The 25,531-nt window shown below is 44.7% G+C and overlaps 2 protein-coding genes across 2 annotated transcripts in view; one reads left to right on the forward strand and one right to left on the reverse strand.

The window, feature by feature from the left end:
• Positions 1 to 457: 457 nt before the first annotated feature.
• On the reverse strand, positions 458 to 9,418 carry LOC132780011 (protein BUD31 homolog). Its single transcript, XM_067473421.1, has 5 exons — positions 9,314 to 9,418; positions 5,480 to 5,584; positions 2,750 to 2,872; positions 2,425 to 2,591; positions 458 to 741 (listed from the first exon to the last, which is right to left on the reverse strand). Exons 2-5 carry the CDS (start codon positions 5,571 to 5,573, stop codon positions 691 to 693), a joined length of 435 nt encoding a protein of 144 aa, XP_067329522.1. The 5' UTR covers positions 5,574 to 5,584; positions 9,314 to 9,418; the 3' UTR covers positions 458 to 690.
• Positions 9,419 to 12,137: 2,719 nt separating this feature from the next.
• LOC137098012 (28 kDa heat- and acid-stable phosphoprotein) overlaps positions 12,138 to 25,531 on the forward strand; it is a 28,485-nt gene continuing 15,091 nt past the window's right edge. Inside the window, exon 1 of the mRNA XM_067473685.1 lies at positions 12,138 to 12,244. Coding sequence (XP_067329786.1) covers positions 12,232 to 12,244 — 13 coding nt within the window. The 5' untranslated portion in view covers positions 12,138 to 12,231. The remainder of the gene's footprint in view (positions 12,245 to 25,531) is intronic.

The following is a 25,531-nucleotide window of genomic DNA, read 5'->3' on the forward strand; positions in this document are numbered from 1 at the left end:
ACCGTCTCCCAAAACAGTTGCCCTACTCTCAATTCAAGAATGGAAAGGCAGGAAAAGAGATTTAAAGATGGGTTCAAAGCCAACCTTAAAAACTCTGGCATAGACACCGAGAACTGGGAAGCCCTGGCCCTTGAGCACTCCAGCTGGAGGTCAGCTGTGACCAGCAGTGCTGCAGAATTTGCATATGCACGAATGGAGGGTGAAAGAGAGAAACTTGCCAAGAGGAAGTTGGCAACTACAACTCCCAAATGACAAAATCAATTTTTTTTCTTGATGATCATTTCTTGGGTTGTTAGGTGTCTTGTGTCCAAATTTGGTGTCAATTCATCCAGTGGTTTTTGAGTTATGTTAATCCCACAAACGCACATTACATCTTTATTTATATAGCTAAAGATCTGCTTAATGAGTTCCTTCTGAAACTGATGGCGTGAAAAATAACCACAGCAGCACAGAACCGTGCAAGGAGAAACAAACACGGCTTTATTTTAAAATAAAATGCGTACACAGGAAAGACAAAACACGCTACTTGCATTTACAATTCAGACGAATGCAGCACAGAGTGCCGAGGAGATCCATTCAGAGCAAAATAGTTACAAAAGGAAGGGTTGTAGCTCCTCCGCACAGTCCCGGGTGTCGAGGCAGCCATGGGGGAACTTCTCTCAGAAGGGTGGGACTCCTTTCCAAGCGGCTTCATCCAGAGCAGCCCCTGCAGCCACAGTGAGTGCACTCAATTATTCGCCCCTGTGGAGTGACAAGGGAACAAAACAGTATTTATGTATCGTGTCAGGGCAGTCAATTATATTACATTTCTAACAGAAGCAAACAAACAGACAAAATACAAAATTTGTGAGTTTGGTAGTGGATTAAATGTCCTTTGACCAGTCTCTGTCCCCTTGGAGTGCCTCTGGTGTTGCCACAAGAAGATCCTCCACTGTGCATGTGGCAGGGCTCAGGGTGCATTGCAGCAGGTGGTCAGTGGTTTGCTCTTCTCTACACTTGCATGTCGTGGATTCCACTTTGTGGCCCCATTTCTTGAGGTTGGCTCTGCATCTTGTGGTGCCAGAGCGCAGTCTGTTCAGCGCCTTCCAAGTCGCCCAGTTCTCTGTGTGCCCATTGGGGAGTCTCTCTTTTGGTATCAGCCACTGATTGAGGCTCTGAGTTTGAGCCTGCCACTTTTGGACTCTTGCTTGCTGAGGTGTTCCAGTGAGTGTCTCTGTAGATCTTAGAAAACTATTTCTTGATTTAAGTTGTTGACGTGCTGGCTGATACCCAAACAAGGGTATGAGCTGGAGATGTCTCTGCCTTGGTCCTTTCACTGTTGGCTGCTACTTCCCGGCGGATGTCAGCTAAACAGAGTGATTTCTCCAGTGGTGTAGGGTGCCGACACCCCGTGATAATGTGGCTTGTCTCATTAAGAGCCACATCCACTGTTTTAGTGTGGTGAGATGTGTTCCACACTGGGCGTGCATACTCAGCAGCAGAGTAGCACAGCGCAAGGGCAGATTTCTTCACTGAAACAGTACAAGTCTTATTTATTTTTTCAATAGACCGAAAAGGCGATTGCTAATCTTGGAATCTATTGATTCGATTCAATAAATGGGACTACCAGTTGGATATAGGTGGGTCTGTGCTGTTAGGGTCCTGCAAGAAATGAGTGCAAGAATTTGTTTACTGCTGACTTCCATGAGTTTTAACTGCACTACGCTTGAGTGAGATATGACAAAATTCCAAAAAACCAGTTTGCTGAGGTTGAAGATGACCTTCTTTTTGTGAGAAGACCGAGGCAAAGAAGGCATTAAGTAGTTCTGCTTTTTCCCTACCCCCTGTCATCTTCTCCTCGAAGAGGCCCTATCGCCTCCTTGTTTTTCGAGCAATGTCCAGTCTCGATAAAATCGTAAAGAGTAGAGACATCAGACTGGCAACAAAGATCCATTGCCTAGTCCAAGCCATGGTCTTCCCTGTCGTCACCTACGGATGTGAGAGCTGGACCTTCGGGAAGGCTGAGCCAAGGAAGAGAGATGCTTTTGAACTGTGGTGCTGGAGGAAAGTTCTGAGAGTGCCTTGGACTGTGAGAAGATCCAACCAGTCCATCCTCCAGGAAAGAAAGCCCGGCTGCTCACTGGAGGGAAGGAGACTAGAGGGAAAGCGGAAGTCCTTTGAATGCCACATCATGAGGAGACAGCAAAGCCTAGAGAAGGGAATGATGCTGGGGAAAGTGGAAGGCAAAAGGAAGAGGGGCCGACCAAGGGCAAGATGGATGGATGGCATCCTTGAAGTGACTGGACTGACCTTGAGGGAGCTGGGGGTGGTAACGGCCGACAGGGAGCTCTGGCGTGGGCTGGTCCATGAGGTCACGAAGAGTCGGAGACGACTGAACGAATGAACAACAACAACAACTGACATAAGAAAAGAATGCGTTCTTACCACTTCCAGCTTGCCTTTGGGTACTCTGCAGATGCAGTTGGTCCCGAAGTTGGTATCTCTCGTTTGGATGCAGCGTAAGCAGCAGAGGTTTTCGTAACCTTGTTTCTTCCACTTGGCAATTAAGTTTTTGTCTGCGTATCCTTCTCTGATGCAATACTCATACAATTCTATGCAGGACAGAGATGGAAAAAAACAGAACTCATAATATATCCTTTTTCTTGCTAACACGTAGAGCTAGGTAGGCAAGACATATGACATCTGCACCGGCCATTTCAAATATATGCATGTTCTTTTCACTAAGAAATCAAAAGGGCGCTCGCCTCACCTCTACTGATGGCCTTCCTCTTATAGAAGAGATCGAAAATGTAGCGTGTTTTCTGATGGTGGATTCTGAAGATGGGCCAGAGGGACTCCACTTTCCTCTTCCCTTCATGGGGTTCGGTTTCAGCTGAGAGGGGGAAAAAAGAAGCAGAAGGATGTTATATTTCCAATTCAGTCCAGTTGATTACATCTGCATTATGCCATCTTATCACATAGAAGGAAGAACTCTACAATACTCTGAACAGTAACAGGCAAATGTCAACTGGTATTTCATTCTTACAGTAACATATTCTTGGAAGTAGAATGAACCAACAATGTGTCCAGTCATCAAAGTTCACGTAAAAAGTATTCTGGATCAGATCAAAACATTACAAAGCCGCATTATCACGGGGTGTCTGCGCCCTACACCACTGGAGAAATTACACTGTCTAGCCGGTATCGCACCACCTGACATCCGCCGGGAAGTGACAGCCAATAGTGAAAGGACCAAGGCAGAGACATCTCCAGCTCATCCCCTGTTTGGGTATCAGCCAGCACGTCAACGACTTAAATCCAGAAATAGTTTTCTAAGATCTACAGAGACACTAGCTGGAACACCTCAGCAAGCGAGAGTCCAAAAGTGGCAGGTCCAAACCCAGCACCTCAATCCATGGGTGATACCAGATGAGAGACTCCCCCCCTGGGCACACAGAAGACGGGGCGACTTGGAAGGCGCTGAACAGACTGCGCTCTGGCACCACGAGATGCAGAGCCAACCTTCGGAAATGGGGCCACAAAGTGGAATCCACAACATGCGAGTGTGGAGAAGAGCAAACCACTGACCACCTGCTGCAATGCAACCTGAGCCCTGCCACATGCACAAGGGAGGACCTTCTTGCGGCAACACCAGAGGCACTCCAAGGGGACAGATACTGGTCAAAGGACATTTCATCAACTACCAAGTTTGCAAAATTTGTGTTGTTTTTTTTATTTGTTTGTTTGTTTTGTTCTGTTAGAAATGTAATCCTGGGATATAAGGACAGTGTAGCAGGGGCCTCAGGCCCCTTCCACTCAGCTGAATAAAATCCCACATTATTTGCTTTGAACTGGAATATATGGCAGTATGGTCTCAGATAACCCAGTTCAAAGCAGATATTGTGGGATTTTCTGCCTTGATATTCTGGGTGGAAAGGCTGTGTGGAAAGGCCCCAAGTCTCTTTTAAGAGAGAAAAGGTAGCATATAAATACATCTACTACTAGGTTCTTGTGGTTTTTTTCGGGCTATAGGGCTATGTTCTAGAGGCATTTCTCCTGACGTTTCGCCTGCATCTATGGCAAGCATCCTCAGAGGTAGTGAGGTCTGTTGGAATTAGGACAATGGCGAAACGTCAGGAGAAATGCCTCTAGAACATGGCCCTCTAGCCCGAAAAAAACCACAAGAACCTAGTGATTCCTGCCATGAAAGCCTTCAACAATACATTGAACATCTACTACTACTACTAATAATAATATTCAGAAGCCCACAAGTAGAACATAAAAGCAACAGCACTCTTCAGGTGTTTCCTAACTGGTGATACTGCTTCCCATACTGAAGTTTACAAATAACCTTTGCTAATAGTTGGAACTGAAAGTCTTGCCACTTCTAATCTTGAGGAATTGTGGCAGGCCTTTCTGTGGTTAAGTGTGAATTTTAACCTACAGTCATGTATAATTATAGGTAGGTGTTTAAAGGGGTAAGTATTTAAAATAGCTTAACTGGGGGGACGGTAGCCCCCCTGAGATGGGTTGCCATGGTAAAAGGGGAGGAGCCAACTGCCACTTGGCAAGAGCAGGCATTTTAAATAGGCAGTCTGTGGTCAGTGAACCACAGGGAAAGCTGGTTCTACTGTGTTGATAATCAGGAAGGTTTAGGCTTTTAACCTGTGTGGTTTAGATAGGTCAAGTTGACTTATTTAGATTAGTAGTTAGAGTTTGAGTAAAAAGGGGAAGAGAACCCCAGTAAGAATCTTTACTGTAACAGAAATAACAGAGGGAAAGAGTAGGCTAGTGCCTGGAGTGATCCGTTAAGGAAATAAACACATTTTGAAGGAAATAAGTTTAAAACCAGTCTAGTGGAAAGAACAGCCCTCTTAAGAGTTGTTTTATGAAAGGTTATAGATGTAACCACTAAAGGAATGCGCCTCTAGGAGTTAAGAAACATTGAAACCATTAAGTTTCTATACTTCAATAAACTTATTACAGTTCTCTTAAATCCAAGCCTCTGTTTCGTATACTTTCGAGTCAAGTCATGCTACATATCGAAGGAAGACAAACAAAATATTACAGGCTAGTGGCTGTGTTATCAAATTTGTAGATCCATTACAAATTGTAGGAGACTCTGACAAATCAGTAACGTCCCTACAACTGGTGGCGTCCTTACACTTTCCCCCCTGAATCTTCTGGGAGCTACACATATTGGCGCCTTCCAAAACCACCAAAGGATGCAACTGACATTTAGCTGAGCAAAAATTGGGATTTCTGGGGTCTAGAAGTGTTGAAGGCCCCAAAAACAGTTTCTGGGAACTGCATGTAGACTTTGCCTATTTATGGTACGTGGGTGACCCACCCTAGTTACGGTATCCCACCTCAACTGAAAATATTGAAAATATAGCAACTTAAGCTTGAAACCTGCAACTAAACAATCTATAGGTATCTCTTATACTGAGGCTTGAGTTTCATGGTCACAACCAAATGCACACTCTGCGCGACTGCTCACCTTCTCTCATTTTTTGATCCAGTTCATCTAAGGTGGGCTCAATTAATTCCCAACCATCTGGAGGAGGTTTTCTGCTTCTCTTCACTTTGGGCATCTCCTTGGGATCTGACAAAGGAAACAAAAACGGCAATAAAACAGAGAGCTCGCCAAAGTTTATGAGGATCACTGTCTCCCAAAGCAGTTGCTCTACTCCGAATGCAAGAATGGAAAACGGAATGTTGGAGGACAGGAAAAGAGATTGAAAGAGAGTTCTGACTTGTCTCCTGCCTATGTCATTGCTTGGGAGCTCTGCCCCCCAGCACCAACTGCTTCTCTGGTCCAGAGTGAAGGGGGGGGGGGGGGGCAGAATACAGTTCCATCTTGTCTCTTGTGCTTTACTAATAATGTAACAGAATAGAATATACATACGATATATATATATAATATATATATATATATATATATATACACACACACACACACACACACACACACTCTATTATAATGTCATACAATATAATAATATTTCCAAACGTATTCTCCCCTGTAAACCATCAAGGGCATTAAGATCTTCCAGGGAGGTCCTGCTCTCAGTCCCGCCACCTTCGCAGTCGTGTCTGGTGGGGATGAGAGACAGGGCCTTCTCTGTGGTGACCCCCCAGCTATGGAAATCTCTCCCAAATGAAGTTAGATCTGCCCCCTCCCTCCAGATTTTTAGGAAGCTAGTAAAATCATGGCTGTGGAAAGAGTAATGGCTGAGACAGGTAAATTATTGACCACAATGTGTGGACTGAGTTGGATGTTGTTTTATCTTGGCAAATTGGTTTTATATGTACTTTATCTTATTTGTAATTTTAACCTATTGTTTATGTGTCATGTTTTAAATGGTTTTATTGTTAGCATTGAATCCTTGCTGTGAGCCATTCTGAGTCCCTTCATGGACGTTAGAGAAGAACGGGATAAAAAAGTTTAAAATAAATAAATAAATAATAAATAATACTATGTTATAATTATATATTTTATATGACATATAATATTACTAATAATATTACAATATAATGGTATATTACAATATAGTAATATATAAAACTGATATTAGAAGAACGAGAGACCAAATTGCCAATATCCGGATGCTGGATAATGGAGAAAGGCAGGGAGTTTCAGAAAAACATCTATTTCTGCTTCATTGACTCTTCTAAAGCCTTTGACTGTGTGGATCATCATAAATGGTGGCAAGTTCTGGGTGGGATGGGCATCCCAAGCCCCCTTCCCTCTCTCCTGAGGAATCTGTACAAGGACCAAGGAGCACCAGTCAGAACTGACCATGGAACAGGAGACTGGTTCCAGATTGGGAAAGGCGTACGGCAGGGTTGTATCCTCCCACCCAATCTATTCAACTTGTATGCAGAACACATCATGCGACATGCAATCCATGTCGCATGATGTGTTTTGCGCTTTCTTCTTTCACCTTGATTAGGAAGCTCCTCAGCTCCTCCTCGCTTTCGGCCATCAAAGTGGTGTCATCCGCATGCAAGGCTGGGGTTAAAATCGCTGGAAGAAACATTAACAACCTTATGTGGATATGCGGATGACACCACTTTGATGGCCGAAAGCGAGGAGGAGCTGAGGAGCCTTCTAATCAAGGTGAAAGAAGAAAGCGCAAAACCTGGGTTGCAGCTAAACATCAAAAAAACCAAGATGATGGCAACAAGAATGATTGACAACTGGGAAACAGAGGGAGAAAATGTGGAGGCCATGACAGACTTTGTATTTATAGGTGCAAAGATGAGTGCAGATGGAGACTGCAGCCAGAAAATCAGAAGATGCTTCCTTTTTGGGAGGAGAGCAAGGACCCATCTCAATAAAAGAGTGAAGAGTAGAGACAACACACTGGCAACAAAAAATCCGCCTAGTCAAAGCCATGGTATTCCCTGTAGTCACCTACGGATGTGAGAGCTGAACCTTAGGGAAGGCTGAGCGACGGAAGAGAGATGCTTTTGAACTATGGTGTTGGAGGAAAGTTCTGAGAGTGCCTTGGATCATGATAAGATCCAACCAGTCCATCCTCCAGGAAAGTAAGCCCGGCTGCTCTTTGGAGGGAAGGAGACTAGAGACAAAGTTGAAGTCCTTTGGCCACATCATGAGGAGACAGCAAAGCCTAGAGAAGGGAATGATGCTGGGGAAAGTGGAAGGTAAAAGGAAGAGGGGCCGACCAAGGGCAAGGTGGATGGATGGCATCCTTGAAGTGACTGGACTGACCTTGAAGGAGCTGGGGGTGGTGACGGCCGACAGGGAGCTCTAGCGTGGGCTGGTCCATGAAGTCACAAAGAGTCGGAAACGACTGAACAACAACAACAAAACTGATATGCTAATAATATCATATATTGTATGTAATAATAATAATAATATAATAAAACTTTATTTATACCCCGCTACCATCTCCCAAGGGACTCGGTGCGGCTTACATGAGGCCGAGCCCACAATACAACAATACAAGCAATAACAACCACAATACGAAGCAAAATACAACTACTAATACAAAGCAATTAAAATAAATCTCATACACAATTAGCATAAACATTGAACAATAACACAAGACACATTTAAAACTATGGCTGGGCCATTGCAATTAAGTTAAAAAATAATGCTGGGCATGAAAAAGATAGAGGAGGTTGTTGTTGTTGTTCATTCGTTCAGTCGTCTCTGACTCTTCGTATCCTCATGGGCCAGCCCACGCCAGAGCTCCCTGTCGGCCGTCACCACCCCCAGCTCCTTCAAGGTCAGTCCAGTCACTTCAAGGATGCCATCCATCCATCTTGCCCTTGGTCGGCCCCTCTTCCTTTTGCCTTCCACCTTCCCCAGCATCATTCCCTTCTCTAGGCTTTGCTGTCTCCTCATGATGTGGCCAAAGGACTTCCACTTTGTCTCTCGTCTCCTTTCCTCAAGTGAGCAGCCGGGCTTTATTTCCTGGAGGATGGACTGGTTGGATCTTCTCGCAGTCCAAGGCACTCTCAGAACCTTCCTCCAACACCACAGCTCAAAAGCATCGATCTTCCTTCGCTCAGCCTTCCCTAAGGTCCAGCTCTCACATCCATAGGTGACTACAGGGAAGACCATGGCTTGGACTAGGCAATGGATCTTGGTTGCCAGTCTGATGTCTCTACTCTTGACTATTTTATCGAGACTGGACATTGCTCTCCTCCCAAGAAGGAAGCGTCTCCTGATTTCCTGGCCACAGCCTGCATCTGTAGTCATCTTTGCCCCTAGAAATACAAACCCTGTCACGGCCTCCACGGTTTCTCCCTCTATTTCCCAGTTTTCAATCATTCTTGTTGCCATGATCTTGGTTTTTTTGATGTTTATCTGCAACCCGGCTTTTGCGCTTTCTTCTTTCACCTTGATTAGAAGGCTCCTCAGCTCCTCCTCGCTTTCGGCCATCAGAGTGGTGTCATCTGCATATCTGAGGTTGTTAATGTTTCTTCCAGCCATTTCCACCCCAGCTTTGCATTCATCCAGCCCCGCACATCCTCGCATGATGTGTTCTGCATACGAGTTAAAAAGGTTGGGTGAGAGGATGCAGCCTTGCCGGACGCCTTTCCCAATCTTGAACCCGTCTCCTGTTCCGTGGTCAGTTCTGACTGTTGCTCCTTGGTCCTTGTCCAGATTCCTCAGGAGAGAGGGAAGGGGGCTTGGGATGCCCATCCCACCAAGAACTTGCCACCATTTATTATGATCCACACAGTCAAAGGCTTTAGAAGAGTCAATGAAGCAGAAATAGAGATTTTTCTGAAACTCCCTGCCTTTCTCCCTTAAAAAGCCTACAAACACTAACAACACACAGGCCAAAGATCTCACCTGGGACTCAGCTCTTCCTCGCACACTTCCGCCTTTTCTGATTTCCCAACGTCGCCTCGCAGTGACGTCACTCAAGAAGAGGGGGGCCTTCTCCCGCAACGTCACCTGTCCGCGTCGATGCCTTTGGGAAATTTAAGGCCCCCCTCTTAAAGATCGAGGTGTCTACTTCACTGCCTGATTCGAAATGTGAGTAAGTGTCTTCACATTTGTGTGTGTGTGTGTGTCTTAAAGGACACAGTTAGGAACACACACACACACATATATATAATATTCTAGTTAGGAATATATATATATATATATATATACATACATACATACATATATATACTATTTTAGTCAGGAATATATATATATATATATATATACACATCACACTGGCAACCAAGATCCATTGCCTAGTCCAAGCCATGGTCTTCCCTGTAGTCACCTACGGATGTGAGAGCTGGACCTTCGGGAAGGCTGAGCGAAGGGAGATCGATGCTTTTGAGCTGTGGTGTTGGAGGAAAGTGCTGAGAGTGCCTTGGACTGCGAGATGATCCAACCAGTCCATCCTCCAGGAAAGAAAGCCCGGCTGCTCATTGGAGGGAAGGAGACTAGAGACAAAGCTGAAGTCCTTTGGCCACATCATGAGAAGAAAGGAAAGCCTAGAGAAGGGAATGATGCTGGGGAAAGTGGAAGGCAAAAGGAAGAGGGGCCGACCAAGGGCAAGATGGATGGATGGCATCCTTGACGTGACTGGACTGACCTTGAAAGAGCTGGGGGTGGTGACGGCCGACAGGGAGCTCTGGTGTGGGCTGGTCCATGAGGTCACGAAGAGTCGGAGACGACTGAACGAATGAACAACAACATAAAATTAAATATATATATTTAATATTTTAGTTAGGGATATATATATATAATATTTAATATACTGGAAACCTGCTACAGAACAGGAGCTTTTTTGTTGAGTTCCAGGGCCAGAGAAGCACAGGGCGGAAACAGAAGAACGGCCTGCCTCAGGGGAGCGTGCTTGCTCCATCCATGTTCAACATCTACACAAATGACCAGCCACTGCCAGAAGGGACAGAGAGTTTCATCTATGCTGATGATCGTGCCATTACTGCTCAAGCAGGGAGCATTGAGATGGTTGAACAGAAGCTCTCTGAAGCTCTAGGTGCTCTAACTGCCTATTACAGGGAAAACCAGCTGATCCCCAACCCATCTAAAACACAGACATGTGCCTTTCATCTCAAGAACAGACAAGTATTCCGAGCTCCGAGGATCATTACCTGGGAAGGAATCCCACTGGAGCATTGCAGCACACCCAAATACTTGGGAGTCACTCTGGACCGTGCTCTGACTTAGAAGAAGCACTGCCTGAACATCAAGCAAAAAGTGGGTGCTAGAAACAATATACGAAAGCTGACTGGCACAACCTGGGGATCACAACCAGATACAGTGAAGACATCTGCCCTTGCTCTGTGCTACTCCGCTGCTGAGTACGCATGCCCAGTGTGGAACACATCTCACCATGCTAAAGCAGTGGATGTGGCTCTGAATGAGACATGCCGCATCATCACAGGGTGCCTGCGCCCCACACCACTGGAGAAATTACACTGCTTGGCTGGTATTGCACCACCTGACATCCGCCGGGAAGTAGCAGCCAATAGTGAAAGGACCAAGGCAGTGACATCTCCAGCTCATCCCTTGTTTGGGTATCAGGCAGCTCGTCAACGACTTAAATCTAGATATAGTTTTCCAAGATCTACAGAGACACTTGCTGGAACACCTCAGCAAGCGAGAGTCCAAAAGTGGCAGGCCCAAACCCAGAACCTCAACCAATGGCTGATACCAATATATATATATGATATTTTAGTTAGGAATATTATATATATATATATATATATATATATATATATATATATATATATATTTAAATATATATATATATAATATTTAATTAAATATATATAGAGAGAGTTAATATTTTAGGCAGAGACATCTCCAGCTCATCCCTTGTTTGGGTATCAGCCAGCACATCAACGACTTAAATCCAGACATAGTTTTCCAAGATCTACAGAGACACTCGCTGAAACACCTCAGCAAGCGAGAGTCCAAAAGTGGCAGGCCCAAACCCAGAACCTCAACCAATGGCTGATACCTATATATATATATATAATATCTTTAATTAAATATATATATTTAATATTTTAGTTAGATATATATATATATATATATATATATATATATATATAAAATATTTAATATATATTCAATTAAAGATATATATTTAATATTTTAGTTAGGAATATATATATCAAATATAAATATATAATATTTAATTAAATATATATATATATAATATTTTAGTTAGAAATATAATTATATATATATATATATATCATATTTAATTAAATATTTTAGTTAGTATATATTTATTAAATATATATGTAATATATTTAATTAAATATATAATAATTTAGTTAGGAATATATATATATATATATATATATAATACACACACACACACACACACACACACACACACATATATATATATATATATATATATATATATAATTTAGTTAGGAATATATATATTATATATATATATATATATATATATAATACCTTAAATATATTATGTTATATTTTAAGACTCGGGATATATATATATATATATATATCCTAACTGTGTCCCTTAAGACACACAAACACACACAAAATGTGAAGCCATTTCCTCACACTTCTAATCAGGCAGTGAAGTGGACACCTGGATCTCTAAGAGGGGTCCTTAGGCGCGCGCCCTCGTGCCCAATGGAGGGAAGAGGAAGAGTCCCCGGTTTCCGCTTCCGGGTCGCTCTTCCAGCCCAGGGAGTTGTGAGAGGGGGAAGGACTCTTCTGCTGCCGGAGCCGACGCCGCCATTATCATCCTCGCGATGCCCAAAGGAGGTGAGCCCGGGGAGGAGGAGAAGGCCGCGGAGGGGAACCCAGGCCCAGGCTGAGGCCTTCCTTCCTTCCAGGCCTTCCTCCCTTCCATTATTATGATGATTATTGTTATTATTTATCTATCTGTTCCTCGCTTTTCTCCCCTGAGTGGGCTTCAAAGCATTGAATGGCCTTGCAGCTTCAAAGCTTGGCTGGTTGCTGCCTGAAATGCCAAGTTTATTCCTCGCTTTTCGCCCCTGAGTAGGGTTCAAAGCATTGAATGGCCTTGCAGCTTCAAAGCTTGGCTGGTTGCTGCCTGAAATGCCAAAAAACACGGGAATTCAAGACAATAAACAATTAGAGCCAGCTAACCACGTCCCAACAAAGGATTCCCCCTCCTCCCAGGCAGGAAGCAGCCAGGCTTTGTAGCTGCAAGGCTATTCAGTGCTAATCAGGATGGTTGTTGCCTGAAATGCCAAAAACAGGGGAATTCCGGACAATAAACAATTAGGGCCAGCTAACCACCTTTTAATAAAGGAGTTTTTTCCCCAGGCAGGAAGCAGCCAGGCTTTGAAGTTGTAAGGTTATTCGGTGCTAATCAGGATGGTTGCTGCCTGAAATGCCAAAAACAGGGGAATTTCAGACAATAAACAATTAGGGCCAGCTAACCACCTCCCAACAAAGGATTCCCTCCCAGGCAGGAAGCAGCCACGCATTTGTAGCTGCAAGGCTATTCAATGCTAATCAGGATGGCCATCTGCAACATTCACACTTGCCTCCAACAGACAAGAGTTCTTTCTCCCACCCTACCTCCCAACAAAGGATTCCCTCCCAGGCAGGAAGCAGCCAGGCTTTGTAGCTGCAAGGCTATTCAACGCTAATCAGGATGGCCAACTGCAACATTCACACTTGCCTCCATCAGACAAGAGTTCTTTCCTCCACCCTACCTCCTAACAAAGGATTGCTCCCCAGGCAGGAAGCAGCCAGGCTTTGTAGCTGCAAGGCCATTCAACGCTAATCAGGATGGCCAACTGCAACATTCACACTTGCCTCCAACAGACAAGAGTTCTTTCTCCCACCCTACCTACCAACAAAGGATCACCACCCCCCAGGCAGGAAGCAGCCAGGCTTTGTAGCTGCAAGGCTATTCAGTGCTAATCAGGATGGCCAACTGCAACATTCACACTTGCCTCCAACAGACAAGAGTTCTTTCTCCCACCCTACCTCCCAACAAAGGATCCCCCTGGCAGGAAACAGCCAGGCTTTGTAGCTGCAAGGCTATTCAGTGCTAATCAGGATGGTCAACTGCAACATTCACACTTGCCTCCAACAGACAAGAGTTCTTTCCTCCACCCTGGACATCATTCCACAGGTATATAAACCTCACTTGCCTGGTTTGCAGCAGACCTCACAACCTCAGAGGATACCTGCCATAGATGCAGGCGAAACGTCAGGAGAGAATGTTTCTAGAACAAGGTGGTACAGTCCGGAAAACTCACAACAACCCAGGGATTCTAGTCACGAAAGCCTTTGACATTAGAATCGTACAATCCTAGAGTGGGTGGGTTTCTTCCAACTTCCAGTCCAACCCAAGAAGCAGGAAAATCACGTTCAAAGCACCCCCGACAGATGGCCATCCAGCCTCTGCTTCAAAGCCTCCAAAGAAGAGGCCTTCATTACACCCTGGGGCAGAGAGTTCCACTGCTGAACAGCTCTCACAGTCAGGAAGTTCTTAGTTCCTAGAATCCTAGAGTTGGAAGAGACCTGGTGGGCCATCATCCAGTTCAACCCCATTCTGCCAAGAACCAGGAAAATCACGTTCAACGCATCCCCGACAGATGGCCATCCAGCCTCTGCTTCAAAGCCTCCAAAGAAGGAGCCTCCACCACATTCCGGGGCAGAGAGTTCCACTGCTGAACAGCTCTCTCTCACCATTAGGAAGTTCTAATGTTCAGGTGGAATCTCCTTTATTTCCTGTCATTTGAAGCCATTGTTCCATTGCATCCTAGTCTCCAGGGCAGAAGAAAGCAAGCCTGCCCCCCTCCCTATGACATATTCCCCTCCCCCTCAGTCCCAGGCCCTCATCCTGTCTCCTCTGAGCCTTCTCTTCCGCAGGCTAAGCATGCCTGTCCTTTATGCCACTCCTGATAGGGCTTGTTCTCCAGACCCTTGATCATTTTACTCGCCTTCCTCTGGACACATTCCATTTTAGAATCAACATCTCCCTTCAATTGTGGTGCCCAGAATTGGACCCAGTGTGATTCCAGGTGTGGTCTGACCCAAGGCAGAATAGAGTATAGGGAGCATGACTTCCCTGGATCTAGACACCATACCCCTATTGATGCAGACCAAAATCCCATTGGCTTTTCTTTTTTTTTTTTTTTGCCACTACATGACATTGTTGGCTCATGCTTAACTTGTCCACAAGGACTCCAAGATATTTTTCACATGCTGAATTATTTACTGAAAGAATCCCTCACTGGAAGTTTCAGGACAGTTGTTTGTAAATTTGGGTCCCCCGAGTGAAGTGATGGTGAGGACTGTTCCGGGGATGCCCTTCTCTCGCTCCCGACCCCATCTCGGGCGCGACTGGTGGGGACAAGTGAGAGGGCATTCTCAGTGGTGGCCCCCCGCCTCTGGAACTCCCTCCCCAGGGAGATTAGGCTGGCACCCTCCCTAGCCACATTCCGTAAGGAATTAAAGACGGGGATGTTTCATCGTGGTGTCGACTGACGACTCCTATGACAAATTGCCTGTATCATGACTTGAATTGTCATTCAATCTGATGTCCTATATTATATTAACTGATCCTATCTGTTTCCATGATTTTTCCTATGCCGTTATACATTGTCATCTACCTTACTAAGTCACTTTATCCTTTAACTAGTTCACATAGTGGTTTTCCTCCCCCCCCCCCCCTCCAAAATAGCTATTTTTGGTATGTTGTTTTATGCTGTTTTTATGCTGTTTTCATTGTTATTGCTTTATTTTAATTGTATTCTGCCTAGGCTTGGGCCCCATGTAAGCCGCCCCGAGTCCCTTCAGGGAGATGGAGACGGGGTAGAAAAATAAAGTTCTTCTTCTTATTATTATTATTAACTTTATTTATACCCCGCAAAATCTCCCGAAGGACTCGATGCAGCTTACAAAGGCCAAGGCCGCCGACAACACAGCATACAATTCACAATAAACTCATAAGCAAATAATAAAACATCAAGCAAGACAATAAGACAATAAACAATAACATTGTGACACAATTAAAACCAAAGGCCGGGCCAAATGTAATGGACAAAATTAAAAGTGCTGAGCTTGACAGGTAAAATGTGAAGGGTGTAGGAGGTAGGTGCAATGTGCAGGTAATCCTGAGTCTCTAACAAGGTGCATTTGGGACTTGAGGCCAGGAGTTTCCTATTCTGGAAACTCTTCTTCTTCTTCTGTTACTACAAAAATGCAGGTGTAATCCATGTCCAAATTTTTAAGCAACTGAATCCATCACATACCTGCCTGTGTACAGACAAGGGCTGTAGGACAGTCAAAGACCATAGGATGCTGTGTTATACTGAGTTAATTACTGATCCAATTCAGTATAAGGGACTCTTCAAGGTTCCAAGCAAGATTCTCTCCTTGCTTTACCTGAAGATCCTTGGCTTTACCTGGGAATTTTTAAGTACCAATTAGACTAGACCATGCTTGGCTTCCAAAATCAGATGAAGCTGCGTATGTTACAATACGTAGACAGGAGACAAGAATCATGCTAGCAAAAGGAAGCTCACTTCCTGCTTTCTTCTGATGACATTGTTTTACTGGTTGTACAGGTAAACTCTTCTTCAATCACGTGGGTTCACTTCATTCACAGTATAAACAGAAAAAGAGGAAATACATGTCCATTTTCCAGGCAGGCAGGATCACTTTTGGAAAAAGATTCACTACATCCAGCAGTGTCAGTGCAATTTTATTTCATGGGTAGGGCTTGTTCTCCAGACCCTTGCTCATTTTAGTCATGGAAGTAATCATCATCATCATGATCACAAATGTGACTTCTTAGCCACCTTTCTCCAAGGCTAGAGGTGGGGGAAGTGCAATAGAGAAAAGCAGAGAGCTGCTTTCAGCACATTGATCATCTATCCATCTATCTATATCTATCTACCTATATCTTTTTTAAAAAGAAGGCTTGTTTGATTATGTCGGTAAAAAAGGAAGAACAAGGAAGCAGCAGGGCGTCTGCATGGAGAAGGTGTGATATGCTGACGGGATATTATGATTATATTAGGCACATCTAATCACCTCTCAACAAAAGAATGCCCCAAGTACTGCCAGGCCATCAAATGCTGCTGGAACATGGCCGTACAGCCCGGAAAACTCACAGTAACCTGGTGATTGGGCCATGAAAGCCTTCAACAACACATTAACTTGGATTGTTTTTAAAATTAACGATGTTTAATACTGTTTTAAGATTTGTATATTTTAAGTTGTATTATAGTGCTTTTAATTGTGAGCTGCTTTGAGTCTCCATATGGAGAGAAAAAGCATGGTATAAATAAACATAATCATAATAGGTGGTTGTAGGTTTTATGGCCATGTTCTAGAGGCATTTTCTCCTGACATTTCACCTGCATCTGTGGCAAGCATCCTCAGAGGTAGTGAGGTCTGTTGGAAGTAGGAAAAAGGGTTTATATATCTGTGGAATGACCTGGGTGGGACAAAAGACTCTTGTCTGCTGGAGTTAGGTGTGAGTGTTTCAACTGACCATCTTGATTAGCATTTGATTGCCTGGCAGTGCCTGGAGCAATCTTTTGTTGAGAGGTGATTAGGTGTCCTTGTTTGTTTCCTCTCTGTTGTTGTGCTGTTCTAATTTTAGAGTTTTTTAATAATAGCAATGTTATTGCTTTTGTTATTGATGTACTGTGGGCTTGGCCTCATGTAAGCCACACCAAGTCCCTTGGGGAGATGGTAGCGGGGTATAAATAAAGTTTTATTATTATTATTATCATAAGTTCTTCCATAGGTAACTTCAGAGTTCAACCGAGTTGTGGAGAAAGGGCAGAATTGACTTCTTGAGCCCTGCAAGCCCCTCATCTCCTCCTCTCTTTTCTCTCCTCTCTACAACTGAAATCAAATTCTACTCCCTTGTGGTCTTTTAACAATGGCATTTAAGGGGATTGAGCTCTTTCCGTTCTCCTTGTAATTGTACGATTGAGTCACTTGTTTCGGTTAGTTGCATCAGACAAAGCAAAGGCATCAAAGAGAGAGCGTCAGGAAAAGTTTCATTTCTGCCAAAAGTGGTGAAGTTTTGGAACCGTGCCTGCCACGTGGGAAGCAGCGGAGCGCTTGCTTTACCCAAGCAGTGAAGCCTACGTTTTCCATATGTTACCTCACAAATCCCAAAATCTCTCTCCCTAGATGTGTGCTAAGCTTTTGTGGACATACCTGACCACAGGGCCTCTCTTCCACATCATTTATCCACACTTAATCGGATCCTAACTACCAGTAGTTATAAATTGGGATCATTTCTCGTGCACATTTATCATTGGTGATCCTTGCTAATTGCAAGTGAATCGGAGCTGTCTCTTTAAGACTGTGTGTCCAGGGCTGTTTAGGAAATGATCTTTGGGGTGTTGTAGGTTTTTTCGGGCTATATGGCCATGTTCTAGAGGCATTCTCTCCTGACGTTTCACCTGCATCTATGGCAAGCATCCTCAGAGGTTGTGAGGTCTGTTGGAACTAGGAAAAAGGGTTTATATATCTGTGGAATGACCAGGGTGGGACAAAGGACTCTTGTCTGCTGGAGCTAGGCGTGAATGTTTCAACTGACCACCTTGATTAGCATTTGATAGCCTGGCAGTGCCTGGAGAAATATTTTGTTGAGACACAGAGCCCAAACACCTATCAAGGAACATGAAAGGCACTGCAGACTACTTCAACCAGAGAAGTCAGCCATAGCAGAGTGCCTGATGAACCAACCTGGATATAGCATATTATTATTCGAGAACACAGAAATGCTGGACCACTCTCACTGCAACCACCATGTCAGACTACACAGAGAAGCCATTGAAATCCACATGAAGCATGCGGACAATTTCAACAGAAAGGAGGAAACCATGAAAATGAACAAAATCTGGCTGCCAGTATTAAAAAATCTAAAATTACAAGAGCAAAACAACAGAGAGGAAACAATCTGGGACATCTAATCACCTCTCAACAAAGGATTGCCCTAGGCACTGCCAGGCCATCAAATGCTAATCAAGGTGGTCAATTGAAACATTCACACCTAGCTCCAGCAGACAAGAGTCCTTTGTCCCACCCTGGTCATTCCACAGATATATAAACCCTTTTTCCTAGTTCCAACAGACCTCACTACCTCTGAGGATGCTTGCCATAGATGCAGGCGAAACGTCAGGAAAGAATGCTTCTAGAATATGGCCATATAGCCCGAAAAACCTACAACAGCCCAATGATTCTGGCCATGAAAGCCTTCAACAATACATTGAAATGATTTTTCTTTCTTTCTTTCTTTCTTTTTACTCTGCCTGTCTGTTTCCTTGCTTGTCCTCACTGTCATAAGTTTTCTTAATGTGTCATTTTGAGTGTAAGAAGCTCTCTGCTATGTGTGCGACCATTTTTTGGTGGGCTACATACAGACAATCCACAAGTTACGAACAAGGTAGGTTCTGTGTATCGTTGAAGGCTTTCATGGCCGAAATCGCTGGGTTGTTGTAAGAAATATTAAATTAGTCACATTTAACCTCCTGCAATCCACAGTCTACCACAGGGCGTGATCAAAATTATCTCCCCCAGTGGGAATGTTGAGCTTTGTCAGTAACATTATACAAGTGCAAGCATGCATGTGTGCCAGAAATAGGCATGACAGCTACAGCTAGTAAAATTTGGTGGGTAATTAATTCAATGAAAGCTACCAGAATGCTCTAGAGCAGGCATGGGGAAACTTCGGCCCTCCAGGTGTTTTGGACTACAACTGCCGGTAGGCTGTTAGGAATTGTGGGAGTTGGAGTCCAAAGCACCTGGAGGGAAGGCCCAAGTTTGCCCATGCCTGCTCTAGAGTGAATACACTATGGCTTTAAAACAGAGTTTACCTGCACAACCAGTGCAATGTTTTAACAAGGAGACCCTAATGAATACGTGTTTTTAATTGGCTTTGTTATGGTTGTATATTCTCTGATTGTTTTTGCAGTATTGAAATTGTATTTTATGGTCTTGGTACCAACTGTGCACCGCCCCAAGTTGCCTGCGGGCAGAGAGGGGCAGTATATGATCTCTTTTTTCGATAGAGTTACAAGCTGGGTAGATGCGGGGAATGCCGTGGCTGTAGCGTACCTGGATTTCAGGAAGGCCTTCAACAAGGTGCCCCATGACCTTCTGGCAAGGAAACTAGTCCAATGTGGGCTAGGCAAAACTACAGTGAGGTGGATCTGTAATTGATTAAATGGACTAACCCAGAGGGTGCTCACCAATGCTTCCTCTTCATCTTCGAAAGAAGTGACAAGTGGAGTGCCGCAGGGTTCCGTCCTGGGCCCGGTCCTGTCCAACATCGTTATTAATGACTTAGATGAAGGGCTAGAAGGCAGGATCATCAAGTTTGCAGACGGGACCATATTGGGAGGGATAGCTAATACTCCAGAGGACAGGAGCAGGACTCAAAGGGATCTTGACAGATTAGAGAGATGGGCCGAAACTAACAAAATGAAGTTCAACAGTGACAAATGCAAGATACTCCACTTTGGCAGGAAAAACAAAATGCAAAGAGACAGAATGGGGGACGATGATGCCTGGCTCAAGAGCAGGATGTGTGAAAAAGATCTTGGAGTCCTCGTGGACAACAAGTTAAACATGAGCCAACAATGTGATGTGGCGGCAAAAAAAGCCAATGGGATTTTGGCCTGCATCAAGAGGAGCATAGTGTCTAGATCTAGGGAAGTCATGCTCCCCATGCTCTATTCCGCCTTGGTTAGACCACACCTGGAATATTGTATCCAATTCTGGGCACCACAATTCAAGAGAGATATTGACAAGCTGGAATGTGTCCAGAGGAGGGCGACTAAAATGATCAAGGGTCTGGAGAACAAGCCCTATGAGGAGCGGCTTAAGGAGCTGGGCATGTTTAGCCTGAAGAAGAGAAGGTTGAGAGGAGAGATGATAGCCATGTACAAATATGTGAGAGGAAGCCACAGGGAGGAGGAGGGAGCAAGCTTGTTTTCTGCTTCCTTGGAGACTAGGACGCAATGGAACAATGGCTTCAAACTACAAGAGAGGAGATTCCATCTGAACACGAGGAAGAACTTCCTGACTGTGAGAGCCGTTCAGCAGTGGAACTCTCTGCCCCAGAGTGTGGTGGGGCTCCTTCTTTGGAGGCTTTTAAGCAGAGGCTGGATGGCCATCTGTCAGGGGTGATTTGAATGTAATATTCCTGCTTCTTGGCAGAATGGGGTTGGACTGGATGGCCCATGAGGTCTCTTCCAACTCTTTGATTCTATGATTCTATGAAACTTTCAGTGAGTGATTCTTTCAGTGAGTGTGATTCAGCGTGTGAAAAAGATCTTGGAGTCCTTGTGGACACCAAGTTAAACAGGTACCAACAATGTGATGCGGCGGCAAAAACCAATCCAGATCAAACCCAACGTTAAAATGTCCGTTCACCTTTCCCCGACCTCAGCGCCACAAGTGGTTTTGGGTTGCAATTCCCATTATTCCTAATCAATGGACTGGATGGCCCATGAGGTCTCTTCCGATTCTATGATTTTCCTAGTTCCCAACAGACCTCACAACCTCTGAGGATGCTTGCCATAGATGTGGGCAAAACCTCAGGAGAGAATGCTTCTAGAACATGGACATATAGCCCAAAAACCTACAACAACCCAGTGATTCTGGCCATGAAAGCCTTCGACAATACATTCATGTTGTCTTTAATAAACATGCTCAACAATTGTGATTGTTGAATTTTTCTGAGTAGTAAGACGGTTGGTCGGTCCTGAAAATATATGCTGCCCAAAAGCCTCTATATGAACACGCTGGGGCTTCTAAAAATCCTGGATAATCCTCATTAGAAAGGGATTAAAAGAGAAGCTGTGAAATGGGCCCTGGAGAGAGGTTGAAGTTAATAGCCGAATGTTTGTGTTCATGAGCCCTTTCACAAGCACATGTATTAATTAGAGTATTTACACCACTTTTAACCCACAAAAGCTTTCATAGGATGTAAACCCTTCCCATCTACCTTCCCCAACTTCATGCAAGTTTCAGATGAAATTTCCCATAATTTCGAACACTATTCATACTTGTTTTGGCTGATGGGAGTTGTAGTTCAAAATGTCTGGAGGGCACCAGGTAGGGGAAGAAGACTATTTTAGGCACAAGAATGAAAGGCAAGACCAGAAAAAGGAGTTTGGCTGAATGGGAATTTTACTAGAACATAACTTCTAACTTACTTGACTACTTTAAACAATAGTAAGTCAGTATCATAGTTTTATATATGTCTTTATTGGTATTTATTTATCGTGTCAGGGGCAACCAGACAATTGTATTACATTTCTAACAGAACAAAACAAACAGACAAAACACAAAATTTGCAAGCTTGGTAGTTGATCAAATGTCCTTTGAGCAGTATCTGGCCACTTGGAGTGCCTCTGGTGTTGCTACAAGAAGGTCCTCCATGGTGCATGTGGCAGGGCTCAGGGTGCATTGCAGCAGGTGGTCAGTGGTTTGCTCCTCTCCACACTCGCATGTCGAGGATTCCACTTTGTGGCCCCGTTTCTGAAGGTTGGCTCTGCACCTCGTGGTGCCAGAGTGCAGTCTGTTCATCGCCTTCCAAGTCACCCAGTCTTTTGTGTGCCCAGGGGGGAGTCTCTCATCTGGTATCACCCACGGATTGAGGTGCTGGGTTTGAGCCTGCCACTTTTGGACTCTTGCTTGCTGAGGTGTTGCAGCGAGTGTCACTGTAGATCTTAGAAAACTATTTCTTGATTTAAGTCGTTGACGTGTTGGCTGATACCCAAACACAGGATGAGCTGGAGATGTCTCTGCCTTGGTCCTTTCACTATTGGCTGCTACTTCCCGGCGGATGTCAGGTGGTGCAATACCGGCTAAGCAGTGTAATTTCTCCAGTGGTGTAGGGCGCAGACACCCCGTGATAATGCGGCATGTCTCATTAAGAGCCACATCCACTGTTTCAGTGTGGTGAGATGTGTTCCACACTGGGCATGCATACTCAGCAACAGAGTAGCATAGTTCAAGGGAAGATGTCTTCACTGTGTCTGGTTGTGATCCCCAGGTTGTCTTCATAGACCTGTTAGCGGCTTATGATACTGTAAACCACCACCTCCTCCTGAGAAAAATGTATAATATCACAAAGAATTACCACCTCACTCGCTTCATAGGAAACCTGCTACAAAACAGGAGCTTTTTTGTTGAGTTTCAGGGCCAGAGAAGCAGATGGCGGAAACAGAAGAACGGCCTGCCTCAGCCTAAAACAAGGGTTGAAAAACTAGGCTTATACTCGAGTATATACAGTATATTAAGAGAAGAGGATGCAGCTGAGTGGAGGAGAGGGAGAAAGGCAGTGAGATGCTTGGTGAGCTTCTAGCAAAAGCAAAGGAGCATGACGGAGCTTGTCCCTCCTCAGTGGAGAAGCTGGCTTGCTCTTATGAGTCTGGCAGCCTGGTTGATTGCTTTCACGAACATGGAGTGAGTTGGACTGCAGCTGTTTCTGCACCACACCCAGACTGGACGGCTTCCAGAGGGAGACTGCCAGCATTGCTTTACCGCATGCTGGCTTTGCCTTGGGAGGCAGGGAGTTGGGTTCTGCTTCCCTGGATGTGCTGAAAAACAAAAGAGAGAGGAGCCAGGTCTACTCATGAAGGAGGAAGATACTCCTTCCCTAATATGTAGCAGGTCACCTCCAGATTGGATTACTGTAATGCACTCTATGTGGGGCTGCCCTTGAAGACGTCCCGGAAATTCCAATTGGTACAACAGGCGGCAGCTAGGTTACTAACTGGTACGACTTACAGGGAGCGGTCTACCCCCCTGTTTAAGGAGCTACTCTGGCTGCCATTCATTTTCCAGTCCCAATTCAAGGGGGACTCAGGGCGGCCTAACAAAAGCGTCCTACGATGCTAGCATCTTGAAAAGAACCACAGTACAATCAAAAAATTAAAACGACAGTTAAAACAATTAATTAAAACACATCCATTAAAATCAAAATCCAAAAACCAGTCCAGGTCAATTCATTGCCATAAGTTGTGTGATCTTCTTCCACTTGCTGTTCACTGATCAAATGCTTGGTCCCATCTACCAGGTCTTGATTTTCCTTCCCCATCAACCGTGTTTGCGATAGTGGTGAGATTGAGAGCAGGGTCTCTCTTGAAGATCTTAAACTTCGTGATGGTTCGTGGCAGGCGATACGTTCAGACAGGTAGTCTGGGCCAGAACAGTTTAAGGCTTTAAAGGTTAAAATCAGCACTTTGAATTGTGCTCAGAAGCTGATCGGTAGCCAGTGGAGCTGGTGTAACAAAGGAGTTGTATGTTCCCTGTACGTCGCGCTGGTGAGCAACCTGGCTGCTGACCGTTGGACTAGTTGAAGCTTCCGGGCAGTCTTCAAAGGCAGCCCCATGTAGAGTGCATTGCAGTAGTCTATTTGGGATGTAAGAAGAGCATGGACCACCGTGGCCAAGTCAGACTTCTCAAGGAACTGAAATCTGTGCCTAGAGCATTATTTTTGCTCAGCAGAGAGGTCACTTTCTCTGTCAGCATAAACGGAGAACGGCACTTCTGCCCGAAGAGATTGTGAAGCATGGACAACACAACGGATGGCCTCAAAGAGAAATATTTCCAGTGCAGAGTCACGGAATATTTCTACTCTGATTTTCTCATTCAGTACATAGTGTTTAGGTCCTCACGGTGCCAATAGAACAGCATCATCCAGAGTTCCTTTCTTGGGAGACGGAGAGCGACAGCTGTTTGAAGCATTGATTGATGCCCAAGGAGGGGGTCCTTTCTGATGCAAACCGTAGTTGTGGTACTTTCACTTCCTTGAGTGCATGCAAACTCCATAGCACTGTGATAGAATCATAGAATCAAAGAGTTGGAAGAGACCTCCTGGGCCATCCAGTCCAACCCCATTCTGCCAAGAAGCAGGAATGTTGCATTCAAATCACCCCCGACAGATGGTCATCCACCCTCTGTTTAAAAGCTTCCAAAGAAGGAGCCTCCACCACACTCCGGGGCAGAGAGTTCCACTGCTGAACAGCTCTCACAGTCAGGAAGTTCTTCCTCATGTTCGGATGCAATCTCCTTTCTTGTAGTTTAAAGCCATTGTTTCGCGTCCTAGTCTCCAAGGAAGCAGAAAACAAGCTTGCTCCCTCCTCCTCCCTGTGGCTTCCTCTCACGTATTTATACGTGGCGCAGTGGGTTAAAGCACTGAGCTGCTGAGCTTGTTGATCGAAAGGTCGCAGGTTCGATTCCGGGGAGCGGCGTGAGCTTCCGCTGTCAGCCCTAGCTTCTGCCAACCTAGCAGTTCGAAAACATGCAAATGTGAGTAGATCAATAGGTATCGCCCCAGCGGGAAGGTAACGGCGCTCCATGCAGTCATGCCGGCCACATGACCTTGGAGGTGTCTACGGACAACGCTGGCTCTTCGGCTTAGAAATGGAGATGAGCACCACACCCCAGAGTCAGACATGACTGGACTTAATGTCTACCTTTACCTTTATCATATCTCCTCTCAGCCTTCTCTTCTTCAGGCTAAACATGCCCAGCTCTTTAAGCCGCTCTTCATAGGGCTGATGATGGTCTCCATGGAGTCAAATCTAAATATGTTTCTTTCATGATGCCCAAGTCTTCTTCAGGGGACCATCAGTTGGCCCAATCCCTTTACCTACATGACTGTCCCTTTGCCCAAGGCAGACTTGTTGGCAGTTGTTTGGAAAGGATTACATTCTAGGTCCCAGAAATAAAAGCTTTAGCAAACCAGAAATGAGAAGTGATTCAATCTCTACACTCTCAAGTCACCTAGCATAGAAAAGGTGTCTCAGCAGGTATTTTTTATTATTATTATTGTATTGTATTGTCGAAGGCTTTCATGGCTGGAATCACTGGGTTGTTGTAGGTTTTTCCGGGCTATATGGCCATGTTTTAGAGGCATTCTCTCCTGATGTTTCGCCTGCATCTATGGCAAGCATCCTCAGAGGTTGTGAGGTCTGTTGAAACTAGGAAAATGGGTTTATATATCTGTGGAATGACCAGGGTGGGACAAAGGACTTTTATCTGCTGGAGCAAGGTGTGAAGGTTTCATCTGACCACCTT

The sequence above is a fragment of the Anolis sagrei genome, chromosome X (assembly GCF_037176765.1).
Source record: "Anolis sagrei isolate rAnoSag1 chromosome X, rAnoSag1.mat, whole genome shotgun sequence".
Taxonomy (NCBI): domain Eukaryota; kingdom Metazoa; phylum Chordata; class Lepidosauria; order Squamata; family Dactyloidae; genus Anolis; species Anolis sagrei.

Bases quoted from the DNA above. Each gene is read 5' to 3' on its own strand.
- LOC132780011 (XM_067473421.1), bottom strand. From the start codon at position 5,573: ATGCCCAAAGTGAAGAGAAGCAGAAAACCTCCTCCAGATGGTTGGGAA. The intron at 2,873-5,479 runs GTGAGCAGTCGC...TCCCCCTCTCAG, and splicing joins GGATCAAAAAATGAGAGAAG to CTGAAACCGAACCCCATGAA. The intron at 2,592-2,749 runs GTGAGGCGAGCG...TGTCCTGCATAG, and splicing joins GAGGAAGGCCATCAGTAGAG to AATTGTATGAGTATTGCATC.